The sequence below is a fragment of the Crotalus tigris genome, unplaced genomic scaffold (genome assembly GCF_016545835.1).
Source record: "Crotalus tigris isolate CLP2741 ecotype Arizona unplaced genomic scaffold, ASM1654583v1 scf7180000024424.1579004, whole genome shotgun sequence".
Classification (NCBI taxonomy): Eukaryota; Metazoa; Chordata; class Lepidosauria; order Squamata; family Viperidae; genus Crotalus; species Crotalus tigris.
The window spans coordinates 583466-597542 of NW_024100591.1; the positions used below are offsets into that span (position 1 = coordinate 583466).

At 39.6% G+C, this 14077-nt stretch overlaps 1 protein-coding gene across 17 annotated transcripts in view; it reads left to right on the forward strand.

The window, feature by feature from the left end:
• Window positions 1-12662, forward strand: part of SEMA5B (semaphorin 5B) — a 543893-nt gene extending 531231 nt beyond the window's left edge. For all 17 annotated transcript variants that reach the window (XM_039330065.1, XM_039330083.1, XM_039330082.1 and 14 more), the window contains one exon: window positions 8546-12662. In XM_039330065.1, the coding sequence (XP_039185999.1) occupies window positions 8546-8701 (156 nt within the window). In that variant the 3' untranslated portion in view covers window positions 8702-12662. The remainder of the gene's footprint in view (window positions 1-8545) is intronic.
• Window positions 12663-14077: the final 1415 nt, after the last annotated feature.

The following is a 14077-nucleotide window of genomic DNA, read 5'->3' on the forward strand; positions in this document are numbered from 1 at the left end:
ATGAAGGTCCATTTAGAAAACTGAAGATGATGCCTAGAAAATCACTGGCAATATACATGTGGATTGGTTTTCTCCTGTCACGGCTTCTCCTATTTTAAGAACTATACTTTAGTTACTGTTTATCAGTGATGAAATATCTATTTTCCTCCACCAGACAATTTCAGTCCCCAAGGTTTATTGGGAGAATGATAATTTAAATATAGTGGGAAAGTTAATATAAATGTAGATCAGAAAACTGGAGCCCCTAGATGGTGGGCATAATATCTGTTAAGGGGAGATTTGGTGGATGGAGGAAGTATGAATGAAAGAGAGACAGAAAATAAATTGTTTATTTACCTGTACAGGTGAAGAATCACCTCATTCTCCAGATATTGCTAACTGCAATTTGGGGGCGGGAGAACATTGTACTTCTTCATCAAAATCTGGAAGGCCCCACGCTCTCTGCCCTACTCTACTTAAACAACAGAGTGATAAGATGAATAAGTACTGTTGAAATTAACAGAACCCTTTACGAGTATGTGATTGTAATTTTAATGTCATAAGCAGTGCTGAAAAGCTTCTGAGGAGGTTTTTTTTTTCAATAATCCTCTCCATGATACGAATGGCTAATGCATTAGTTCCACCACGTTTGAGATGTCCAGTTTAGGTCCCTTGAGCTCTCCAAAAGCACAGATGAATTTGGGATTCTGAAAAGTAGGGCATCTGCTGTAATTAATGAAGTGGAAAAGTTTCAGCTTATTAGGAGACATAGTCAATTTGGACATTGTTTAAATGCCCCGGTAGAAAAATATGAGTGATTTTTTGGGGGGAGAAAAAGCTATTATCCCAGAAAGTCACAACCACAACTACTGCTATAGGTTCTCTCATCATACATTTTTCTGCTGTTGTAACTCTGAATTTTAAAAATAAAGGCATAAAGAGAGTAACCAGAATTCAGGAATGACTGAATATGAGTAAAAAAAATAATGAGAACCCAGAGCTGATATATAGTGTGCTACATTAGAGACACAAAGGACAGTAATTATTCGGTCATGTTCATACATACATACATTGAGATAGGAATAATACAAGTGGATATGAAACAATGAAAAAATAATCTGAACATTTGCTAAAATAAAGCATTTAACCTGTTCACAGCATTATAAAAAGGCAATCTCTGTCTCTGTTTCCCATCTCTTGCAAAAACATTTGTACTTAACATTCTGAAAATATATTTTTCATTCTGTGTTAAAGGACTTTTAAACTTTTTCATTTTATGTGAGGGTCTACAATATGGAAGGGTTGCAAATAACACAAGATTTATGTTTGGATCCAGAAGATCAGATATTGAACTGGACATACAAAAATTGATCCTTTCAGCTTCAAACAAACCAGTTCTACCATTAAAGGTGCAAAAACATATTTTGACACCGCATTTTCATGTGCATGTATCCATAAACATGTGGAGCATGGAAGAAAAGAGAAGCAGCAAGCATCTATATTAGAGCCATAGTATATAAAAAATACAAGAATTCCAAAGATAATTCTATTGCCCATGTTTCAATCATCAGTCATTCCTGTTCACCAGTCAATCAGAAGGTTGAGAGCATTGTTTATGCTTTAATCACAACATTAAATAAGATTTAGTGTGAAGGAGATTTTACCTGCCTAAGCATTAAGATTCCATGAACTACTGTTGATGACAGTAGTGTTTCAGCATTTTCTAAGATGATAAGAAGTCTGGGCCTTTTACTATTACTAGATGGTCTCACCCCAGAATCCCTTCTCCCCACCACTTTCTCATTTTTTCCCCCAATAGTATTCTAGGTTCTGTTGTCAAATCTTCTAGGAAAGGTAAGGAAAGCACTTTTCAAGTCATCTCCTCAGCCATTTGTGTTTATTAAATTAGCTACAATTTGTATAGCACTTGGACAGTATCATGTTATGTTCAGCATGAATGCCTATTGTAATACAAGCTGTTTACATCATGCATTTTAATAGAATTCTTTACATCATCCTCATCAGATCAGCCAAGTTGTTTGGATTGTAATACCGCAAGCTATTTAAAATAAAATTTAAAAAACCCCAAGCACTGCACTTCCAGCCGCTGCTTTTAAATGGTCTGATGCTCTCTTGATGGTTTGGATTACAACTTTCACAATTCCTAACCAGCAAGGCTGCTCCTAAAAGAGCAAGTTCCAAAAGGCTCATGTACATAATTTATGTTATAACCCACCCATTAATCATGACTATTATAATTTTTTAATAAAATTTATTGGCCGCCCATTTTACCATAGGGTAATTCTGGGCAGCTTACAGTCATATACATACATACATGCATATACATATACATATACATATACATATACATATACATATACATATACATATACATATACATATATATATATATATATATATATATATATATATATATATATATATATATTTTCTGAGGTTTTCGCGGTATTTGTATGTAGGTCTTTGGTTGTTCGGGTTTTCTCCCACGTAAAATTGGAAGTGTCTTGGCGACGTTTCGACGAAGTCCCATTCGTCATCTTCAGGCTGGTGCTTTCAGCTTCGTGCTTTGAGCAGCAAATTTGCTGCTCAAAGCACGAAGCTGAAAGCACCAGCCTGAAGATGACGAGCTCAAAGCACGAAGCTGAAAGCACCAGCCTGAAGATGACGAATGGGACTTCGTCGAAACGTCGCCAAGACACTTCCAATTTTACGTGGGAGAAAACGTGGGAGAAAATATATATACACACACACACATACATACGTGTGTGTGTGTGTGTGTGTGTGTGTGTGAAAACAAATAAAATAAAATAAAAACATTAAAATCTAAAGACACATGAGGAGGGCGGGGGAAGGTGGGATCTGTTGTTACTTGATCAACCATCTCCACTGTATGGGGATGGAAGCCCCAGACCAGCTAGCAAGCCATGTCTTTAGGTCATTACAAAAGGATAAAAGAGTTGGGGCCAACCTCACATTGGTGAGGTGGCAGACTGATTTTAATTTTAAAAAATACCAAATTGTTGTGTGGATCTCTTGATATTATCTGGGTCTCCACTAAGAATGTTCAAAATGCTAAAACCCAGTAGGATCAACAGGATCTGTGCTGATTGCTCCATGATAACTATGGTACTTTGAGTGCAGATGTCAAAGGTCCAGGCTCTGGCATTGGCACTTGAAAGCTTTCATAGTTGCAGGTTTAGAAAAATTTCATTTCTGAAATCTTGGAAAACGGGCCAGATGAGGTAGGTTGTAGTAGGCTAAGGTGACCACATTACTGAGAGTACAAGACACTTGAATGTGTATGAGTGAGCAGTGCTCCCTCAACCCAAGATCCATCTAATCCATAATGTCTGTCTAACAATAGTTAGTCCTATGTTTCCAAGAAGACTCAAGCAGGTAACTTGCTTTCAAAACATCCCACTGTCAGTTCAACACACGCGCATGCACGCACACACACATTTAGAATGAACAACAGCCATTTCATGGGGAGAGGTGGACTATTTTGATCATATTCGAAATATTTTAAAGTAACATGTTACATAATCAAAATAGTTTTGTTGCACCCAGGAGTATTTCAGATTTGAAAAAATTGGGACTCTCATAATTCTGTCTCTGTTTTCGCTATCTAAAATGGCTATGTGGAATATCTGAAACTGAGATAAAATATTGAAAGTTGTTCAGAGGATTAATGAATCTTAAACCTGAGTCACTGGGCTTAGATTTTGTATTTGGTGTTGGAAGCAATCTTTCTTTGAGCATCAGTTGCTGGAAAACATTAAAGGGAAGATGCATTTTTTTCACATCCAAAATGTTGGCTTTCCACAGTCTAAGTTGAAGGAAAAGGTTGACTTTCTGCATGATCAGCACAACTCTAAAGCACTCTCGAGGCAGTTAAATATGTATTAGCCAAATTTGAAATATTCAATGCAAGTACTTTTTCACACACCATATAATTTAGTCATGGTTGCTGGTTTATAGGTGGTATAAAAAAAGGGAACATGCAATGGATACATCAGTGTTTAAAAAAAAATCACACCCATTAGCGCTGGCCACAGATGGAACATTCTTGGAGTTGCTCAGAATGTGTAAAGGAAAAATTAATCATTCTCTAGGTCTTTAATGAGATTGGCCAAAGAGAGAAACAATTCAATTAAGAAGAATTCAAGGAAGACGGTAGTCGCTTCCAAGCTTTAGGGATGCCCCCGATGCTAGCCACATATTTAGAAAAAAAAGAAGAAAGAGCTGAGCTTAGAAATGAAAGGTTAAAGATCACTGAGTTTTAAAAATTGTGATCTGGGAAGACTTAAGTGCAGGAAATGTCAGTGACTGAATCGGCAGGATTAAGCAGAAGAAAGGCTTGTCTATCAATGAAACCCAGATTTATGACGTTCATAGAAATGACATCCTTAGGCATAGGAGTAATGTTGATGTCTCTGTAAGGTAGCCTTCCCATCTTTAACAATACGAGACCTGTTTTCATCTGGTTAGCACAGTATGGACCTTGGGACTTCTTTCCCCATTAAGAAAGATTTTGCTGTTGGCAAATATCAGTGCCATGGACCAAAAAACAACCTCTGGTTTTTTGTTTATGTATGTCTACTGGGGGGGAGAGTTGAAATTTTAGGGGGAAGAAAAATAGTGGATTTTTCAGCTGGGAAACGAGAAATAAGAATAGAAAGAGAATGTGATGTTTCAAACATTGCTTTACAAAATAGTCATTTTGGCAACTCCTGAAAATAACATTTATTGCCCCTCATTTTGCATGATAGAGATAGCAAAGGAGATTTTCCATTTCCAAAAGTATGTGGCTGAGCCAGGCACGTATTTGTAGATATTTGTTTTGCCCATCTAACTAACACTTTCCTTTCTTTTAGTTTGCTCTTTCCATTCTCACTGCCTTTCTTTTCTTGCTTCCTTTACGCCTGGCTTTGGTGTAGAAGTAGTCATCTCTCTGTAGTACGCCAAGATGATCCATGAAGGCATCAACAGGGAGATTGTACCCGATTCGGCCATTAGTCAAAAGCTGATGAATTGCAGCAGTTTGGAAAGCTAGCATCTGTTTCTGTTCGACACCATTTTTGCACCACCCTCTAAGCCAGTGATGGTGAACCTTTTAGAGACCAAGTGCCCCAAAACCGCCCCCCACCTCCCGTCCTTCCTGCTCTGCCCCGCCTGCTCATAGGGCCACGCATCGCCTCCATAGCACACTGCAGCAGATTTCCCAGGCAGCCCTGCAGCACCATGGCACGCTATGGGGCATGAGGGGAGAGTCTTGTCCCTGCTGCCCGGCTATGTCCTTGGCTGGGCTGCTCCGTGTGGGCTGTGCCCGGGGGCGACTCTGGTGAGGAGGGGGCCATGGGGGGCCATGGGGGGAGGCGGTGGGGCGACAGCATGTGTGTCCAGAGAGAGGGCTCCAAGTGCCGCCTCTGGCACCCGTGCCATACGTTTGCCATCGGTGCTCTAAGCAATCCAGACTGTTTTGCTACTCATGAGTTGCATTTGGAGCAAAGGATTCCTTCCATCCAATTTAGAAAGCATTGACAGATCAAATGGCCAAGCAGATGTTGTCAAGGGACAGAGGCTGATCTGAAAAGGGACAGAGGCTGATCTGGTGACAGGTTGGAAAGTCTCTGGGGGAACAGAAGCTGCATTCTGTCTGTGCTCTCATCTTGCAACACTAAATATCCCTTCCAAGGGCTTTTGATTTATATCATGTCAGCTAGGGAGGGAAAGCAAGGAGTTAGCAGTACAGCTTAGTCGAATGCCATTAGTGCCTTCCCCCAACCCCCTTTAATTCATTGAGCAATCAGCCATGCTGGGAAGGTGTGGTCCCCGTGCAACGAAATTACTCTGGCAGAGCAGTGATACATCTTGCAGAGGTGTCATTAGCCTTATGGCAGCTGCAGCAAGCCCTGTAGACTTGTCACATTTTTAATATCAGCGGATGCTGCTACTTAAGGTTTTGAGTGTGGGGTTGTCTCCTGCTCTGCAGAATAATAGCGAACAACCTTTCACTGGGTTCAGCCACTTTATTGATTGATAGAATACCTGCTGTGATGTGTGGGCTTATAGCCACTTGTTGGGGCAGAGGGTGTGTGTGTGAGAGTAGCAGAATAAAATGGGAAATGTGATAAATGAGCACTCTATAGCTTACCACACCCATCTTTGCAGTCATTTTGTAAGATTGCCCACAGATGACCTCCAAATTCTAAATGGGCCTAGGTACCCAAAATGTTTTCCAATTTCTCACACTGAAATGGGTCTTACATCCTGATTTGGATCTCTGTTGTATTATCTGAACAGAGATCGAGTTAAGCACAAGAGCTAGTAATCAGGAAAGAGTAAATAGGCTTGTTTTAAAGCTTGAGCGGTTGCCATTGGATGGTTTGAGGACAGGTGTGTTCCTGCCACAGTAGGATTATAAATAGGAGATTTTAATTTGGCTTTTGAGCTAGAATTTTCTGAAAAAACTCCCTAAACTTGGAAGAGTAATCTGGTCCATAGTTTAGATAAGGTTTGGCCTATTTCCAACTAATCCTAACTTTCTTTATTCCACCCATAATGTTTCTTCATAAGTGTAATACAATGCTGTTTAAACTTTCTAATTTCTACTTGTTTTATATTTACTGATGTTTTTCTATCGAGAGAGAAAAACTCCCACACAGCATGAACAAGCGAGATGATACCTCCCGCCTACCAGCCATTTGGAAACCCGCCCTTATTGACAAGCGACTCCCTAACACAAAAAATGATACCAGACCCACACTCATAAAAACCACACAGGATGTCACCATCACACATCCACGCAAAAAGCAAACCCAAAGCCACACCGATGATGAGGCACGACCACAAACCAGAAGCCAGACCACAGCTGCATCATTAGCCACTTTAAACCCCTCCAATCCATACATGAAGCAAACTGACACCCTCCATGAAGATGAGGCACGACCACGAACGCAAAGCCAAAAAATAGCAAGGCAGCCCAAAATCTTAAACCCCCTGCAACTCAGACTAACCTGAGCACAACCAAACAGAACACTCCCCAGCCAATCAGAGCACAGCCAACCCCCCAGCCAATCAGAGCACAGCCAACCCCCCAGCCAATCAGAGCACAGCCACGCCCCTAACCAATCAGAACACACCTCCACCCAATCAGAACACAGCCAAGCTCCCACCCAATCAGTTCATACCCCCACTGGCAGTTAAAAGGAAGAAATAGCTAAGACCACACATTGCTCCTCGAAGCACGAAGCTGAAAGCACCAGCCTGAAGATGACGAATGGGACTTCGTCGGAATGTCGCCAAGACACTTCCAATTTTACGCGGGAGAAAACCCGAACAACCAAAGACCTACATACAAACACCCACGAAAACTTCAGAAAACATATATATATATATATATACATACATACATACATACATACACACACACACACACACATATATATATACATACATTTTTAGGTTGCTAACAAAGAATAAAGAGAGAACTGGTATAGCTATTTCGAGTTCCTTTAACTCTCTTCAGCCAGACTTACTCTTCTGAGATTCGAACCTGGGCTATCTGCATGTTAGGCAGAAGAAAAGAAAAAGAAAGAAGATTTCTTTCTCCCATGTTTGGGCTGACAGGGTGCACATTCAAGGTAAAATCTCCCCTCCTGTCTCTCTCCTGACAGCTAACAAAGTGAGGGAGAGCCTGTGGCTTAGAGGTTATAACAACTGCCTAACATGCATTTAGCCCAGGTTCGAATCTCAGAAGAGTAAGTCTGGCTGAAGAGAGTTAAAGGAACTCGAAATAGCTATACCAGTTCTCTCTTTATTCTTTGTTAGCAACCTAAAAATGTAAAATGATGTCGCAGTTGGCGACTGCTGCTTGTGGATGGCTCTAGATTGAGCTGATACAGGCAAAAGAAAAGAAAAAGAAAGAAGATTTCTTTCTCCCATATTTGGGCTAACAGGGTGCACATTCAAGGTAAAATACACACACACACACATATATACATACATACATACGCGTGTGTGTGTGTGTGTTTTCTGAGGTTTTCGCGGGTGTTTGTAGGTCTTTGGTTATATATATTGAATCTTGGATTTAAAGTTTGTCCTTTGCTATGCTATTCTTACTATCAAGTACTGCTTGGGATGAAAAATTAATTGCTCATGTGTTTTTCTGAAGGAAAGAGAACAGTAATGTGTTTTAAGGAGAGAGCGGGTGAGAAACAGATTAAGAGCCAGATTAAGAGGTATTGGAGTACAATTGCCCAATTTTTCTATTTATCTTCAACAGTTTACAAAGTGATGATAGAGAATCAGCTTCCAAAAAGGAAAACATCTGTGGGTGTTGGTTTTATAACAGTGGTAGGGTTCAATTTCTCCAGAGCCAGAAGCATTGTATCCCAACCAACAGAAAGTTTGTACAGAGAAGCACAGCTTAGTCAGAGGGAAGTTTATAACTGGATGTGGTACTAGAGAACAGGGAAGTCAAGAAGAGACACAGAGAAAAGGAGGATGAGACTACATCTAAAATCATTTTGTTCTTCTTTTACAGACACTGAACAAGAACAATTTAATACCAGATGACAGGACCAACTTCTATCCTTTGCAACAAACAAATGTATACACAACAACCTATTATCCCAGTACACTGAATAAATACGATTACAGGCCCGAGGCCTCTCCTGGAAGGACCTTTACTAATAGCTGATGACGGATAGATCTGCTTAAGAACTGGATTACTTCCTATATGATTTTTATTTTTAAAATTGAGTTTATGGACCAAATATTGGCCCAATCTATAGATGTAAATATTATAAGTGGGCCTTTTATTTTCTCTCTTATCGGTGGTCTTATTTTCAAGTAGCACATCTCCTTAAGTGGATCTTCTGCTTATGGATAATGGGTGGCCTAGGATATTTGAGGAGTATTCAACTAGAGATAGCAGATACTATTATGGATATCACACTTTGAGATGTTCCTTTGGTATCCAATACCAAGATAATCCTGGAACCAGCCCTAATGTGCTAAATTTGTGTGGAATGATAACGACTACCCAGTGCAACTTCAGAAGTTCTGTGGACATTGGAAGAGAAATCCTAGCAAAGCGCTGAGACTTCTTATTCTTCATATGCCTACAGGTTAATAGCATTAGGAATATCATCCATCAGACAGGCTTGTGGAACAACATATTCCAGAATTTGGCTTTTAAGCTTCAGGATCAATCCGTATCATCAGCATTTTCTGTGACATGGCGAAATATATGCAAGCAACCTTTAATGGGGAAAAAAATCCTGTCAGATTTATAAAACAAATGGGATAATTTTACACAAGAGAAATGTTTTGAAACATTTCTAAGGCAAGGTAGTAAGACTTTTAAGTTTGAATACATAAAGCATGGGCTTTGGATTTACAGAAGATAGTTTATTCTCCTGGACAATATGAAGAGAGTGAAACAAGAGCCATGGAACAAAAACTTTTCTCTTCTTGCTTTGATTCCAGGAGAGTCTTAAGACACCGTTGGACTGGTGGCCCTCTTGCCCTTGTTGAAATTACCAAGCTTTGTGCTAATGCTGATTTTATTTTTTATAATTTTTTATTCACTTGAACAAAGAGAAGAATATTGATTTCAGTATGTCTCTAAAGAATGTCTCCATAGTGTAGCCTAACTCAGAACGCCTACGGCAAAGTCCTTTAGTGTCTTCCAACCAAGAAAGAAATACAGTGTACATCAGTAGCTGCCATTGTTCACTAGTACTGGAGCAAGAAAGATAATTATTCTGCTCCAATTAAAATAAACGGGGATCTGTAGCATTTTGAAACAATCCAGTCCAGCCTGGAAAGGTTATCTTTTATGCTGCGTTAGACTGGTGCGTCTAGTCGTGTCATTTTGGGCTAGATGAGTCTCTCATTAATGATACCTTCTCATCATCTAATGTATAAACTCTTGGTGCTAAGCAGTGAAGATGGCCGCAATATGTAACATCTGATAAGAATGTAAGCCAGTTCCTACATGCATTCTGATCTGTTTGCTGTTGCTGGATTGTCCGTGCTGTAAGCCATTGGTTTCCAGTTCAGGTTGACTAGCATTCAACACTGTATGGGCAGCTGCTGGTAGTACCTTCATAATTGTCTATTGGAAGAATTATCTGAAAGGTGGCACAGTCCAGACCCTATATCCAAACAAGAAACCCAGACTGATAAGTGACTCTAAAATGACTCAGGATGCTGTTTTAAGTGAGAAAATGGTCCAGGGCTGATACCAGCGTCTCCTTCTACCTTACAGAATCAGAAGTCATAAAACAAGCATTAGTGCCTAAGCTGTGAAAAACCCTGGCTGAGTGCATGGGACAGATATGATTTAGTGATTTAGATAGGATGTCCTCTACGGATCTTTCCGTTGGCTAATGATGAAAGAAAGAGTGATCGGGCAGTCAGATTGCTACAGGCTCCTAACCCAAGCTAGGCCCTTTGTAGGAAGGTAAATCAAGTTCCTGTGAGAGCAAACTATGTAAATTTCACCAGCAGAAGCTGCTGCTTGTGCAGATCTGTAATAATTGGGATACTTGTTATTAACTAATTAACACTTGAGGTCTGTAAGAAATTGTTGGATCAAGGCCAGAGTAAAGCATTGTTTCAGACAGAGTTCCATTTTTTTTTTGCAAGAATTCATTTTGCAGCAGTAACTGCAAATTAAGTATTCATTATCCTGTTATTTTGCTTGATTTTTTTTTTTTTTTTTGCCATGATGGGATCCAGGTGGATTTTTCAGTGACTTAAATACTGTAGTGGGTTTTCATTCTTCTTACTTATTTTTTCTTCATATACCAGACATCATGGCATGTTTCAGGACAGGAATATTTTTATGTACTCTATTGCAATTCTTTCTTCCCAGGGACCCAAATGAGAAAAATGATAGTCTTTCAAAAATAAGAACAACCATTCTTAAATCAGTTGCATATGCTCCTGAAAGGAAGAAAATTGAAGGAAGCAGTGGGTGAAAAGTAATCAGAGCTATTACCGTGCAGTATCTGTTTGAGCGTACCATTTTTTCCTAGTCTACGTTAATGCTCCCTAATTCACAGGGAAGGCTATTGACACTAAGATTCTTCTGTCTCCAGTGCCTTTATGCTTTAGGCAGAGGCTGTTGGTGTTCTTGGTGATCAGTCCTTTACACTGTGGAGAGTTGTCTAAATACTTGCTTTTCCATGTGCGGACTGCAACACCAGCACAAGGGGAATTTCATGCACTTTGCAAGCAATGTTTTCACTGAAAGAAACAAAGCTCTGGGCCCCTCTGCTTGACAACCAAATCATCTAGCCTTTGATGTGGCAACAATCCCAGGTGTGTTGAGGTGTACTTCATTCTTTTGCTGCATGAGAAGTAAAACCACCTTGGAGCATTCCCATGCTGACCAGATCATTCTTCAGTGCCGCCCAGAAAGCTGCTTTGGAATCTTGGTCCTGTATATGCAATGCCAGGGAGCGACATGGGGGGAAATAAATTTCAAATTAAATTAAATGCAAGCTTCTGGGAACTGTGTCTTAATATTCTTATGGTCAGGCACCAAGGAGATGTTCGCAAAAGTCTACTATTAAAAAAGCACTAGAATGAAAGCCAGATGGATTAAAGCCTTCCCATTTCTTGATAACTTCAGCCGCCTATTTGTGCGACTTTAGGTGGCATCTGCAAAATCTAACCCAGCAGCTGTGAAAACTAGTTATTAAAACCAGTTATAGCTCATACTAGTTATTTCAAAGGGCTGTACGGAGTCCGAGGAAATGGCTGAAGGGAGCACCGCAGCCACTCAGATGTTTAGAAGTGAGATTTGCAACTTTTCATTAATTCTGATCTTCACTTAATCGTTTGTTTCCTTCATTAGAGAGGGAGGGAGTTTTCATATTTGGATAGGACAGTCTATTAACACCTTTCTTTTTCATAATTAATTTCTGTGATCTTTTAGGTGTGAGAAATTATTGCTATATGTGTTCCATTATGGATCATTATCTTATTACATTAGCTTTTAATAGGTAAGGTTTTTAGAGATTTGGCAATTTGCTATTACACACTCTGGTTCAGCAATTCCTTACTGGCAGCTCTAAGAACTTTCTTCCCAGAAGAGCTGATTCATTCAAAGGGAATTGACAGCTCCTGCTGCTGCCATCCTTTCAAGGAAGCCATATTGACAGGAGAATGTGAAGTGCGCATCTTGGAAAACCTTCTAGGTTCTGACTGGGAGCCAAAGGGTCCAAGTGAGTCAAAGCAGAAAGAGCTGATCAGCCTGTTACAAGATTGTCCTTCATCAGTTCCTCTGTGTTCCTGTGTTTTTTCTTCAGTGTTGTCTTCTTCCATCACGATAGGAATATAGAGCATGTTTACACTGATAAAGCAACGAAGCTTCATCACAACTCTATGCCAACCATGTACTTACTCTGCTGTCTATTTCTGCCAGGGCACCAAAATGCAATGTGGGTCATTTGTGTTGTCTCTTCTCTAACTCAAAGAAATACGGTCTCCTTTGCTGAACTGTTGTGACACTATCCTGAACTGCCCACTGGTCTAGAGACTGTTTCGGAGCTTGATCCTGAATTGACTGCTGGGAGTTCATTTGATGTGTATTGTTCTTAAATAAGATGCCTACTATGATGGGATTAAGGAGAGGGAAAAAAAAACACACACACGGAGAAGGAAATGTCATTCCAAGGGAGATAGCGTATTTCTATGACTCACCCACATCCGAAATACACATGTATACCTATTGCCTTATTATTTTTTTTAGAGAATGATACATTAAATTAAGATCTATATAAGAAGTGGGAATGATTGGAATTCTTTTCAAAGCATAATTTAGGACTATAATTTCCTAGCATTATGAAATCTATTGTGACAAAAAAGATCATTCAGAGTTTAATCTGTGTAATCATTACTCACACTGAATGTGAAATTTTCTTACCCATGCAAACTATAAATGCCATGAAATCCTCTTATTCAAACACTGGTAAATATATTGTTATATATTTATAACAGAAATGTTATATATTTACTGCTGAATGTCTAAAAGTAAATTTACAATAAAACGGGGAAAAAACAAAACAAAATGGCAGCACTAGACTTTCTTGATAGTGTTAAAGGAAATCCTCCCCCAGCAGATTTTAACAAAAACTTGATTTTTCATAGATCGGTGATTTTTTTTATTAATGAAAATTGAAAAGTTGACTTTTTAACTAGAAATGTTCATCTTCCCCTGAAAAAAAAATCCATTCCTATTCAGAATGGCAAAGTAAACAATGTTTGTATTTGCTCATACTTTATGAATAAACAGCCCAAAATTGATTTAGTTCTTTGTTGCTATTGTCTTAATTATCAATCAATAGATGTGAAGCTAGAACTACAAAGTGAACAATTCAATCTTTTTTTCAATTTTGTTTTTCTTTTGTTGTTGGGTTGCAGCAGCTATGGCCTTTTGCTATCTCGCTTTGCATGCAAAGTTGACCCGAAAGAGCCAAGACATGACATTAGTTGGCTGAAGACTTTCTTTGGTTTGCTATTCAGAACTACCCAGATGCAGCCATTCAGTGCTGCCTGTTGGGAGATGATTCCTGGTTATGTGGTTTAATTTGTATTTGAGAATGAGCGGGGTATGAGTGTGCAGTGAAAGCCAGCTTGGTGTGATGGCTAAGGCACCAGATTAGAAACCAGGAGGCCATGAGTTCTAATCTTGCCTTAGGAGAAGCCAGCTTGAGTGACCTTGGGCCAGTCTCTTTCTTTCAGCCCTAGGATGCCGAGGAAAAGCCATCTCTGAAATCTTGCCAAGAGAACTGAGGGACTAATCCAGGCAACCACTGGGAGTCAAGATGACTTGAAAGCACAAGGAAGAAAGTGTCTGCGCACACTACCTGTGTCAATAATGAGACAAATGTTGTAGGGAAAGGCAGTTGAGGCAGTTTTAGTTATACTGAATACTGATGACAAAGTGTGGTCTCAATTGCAAAAAAAATTAAGCCACCATAAAGCTGCTTGTCCAATGGAAACCTTTTTATTCCTGTGCTAACAGCTAATATACTTCTCCGTGATAGGAAGGAAAACC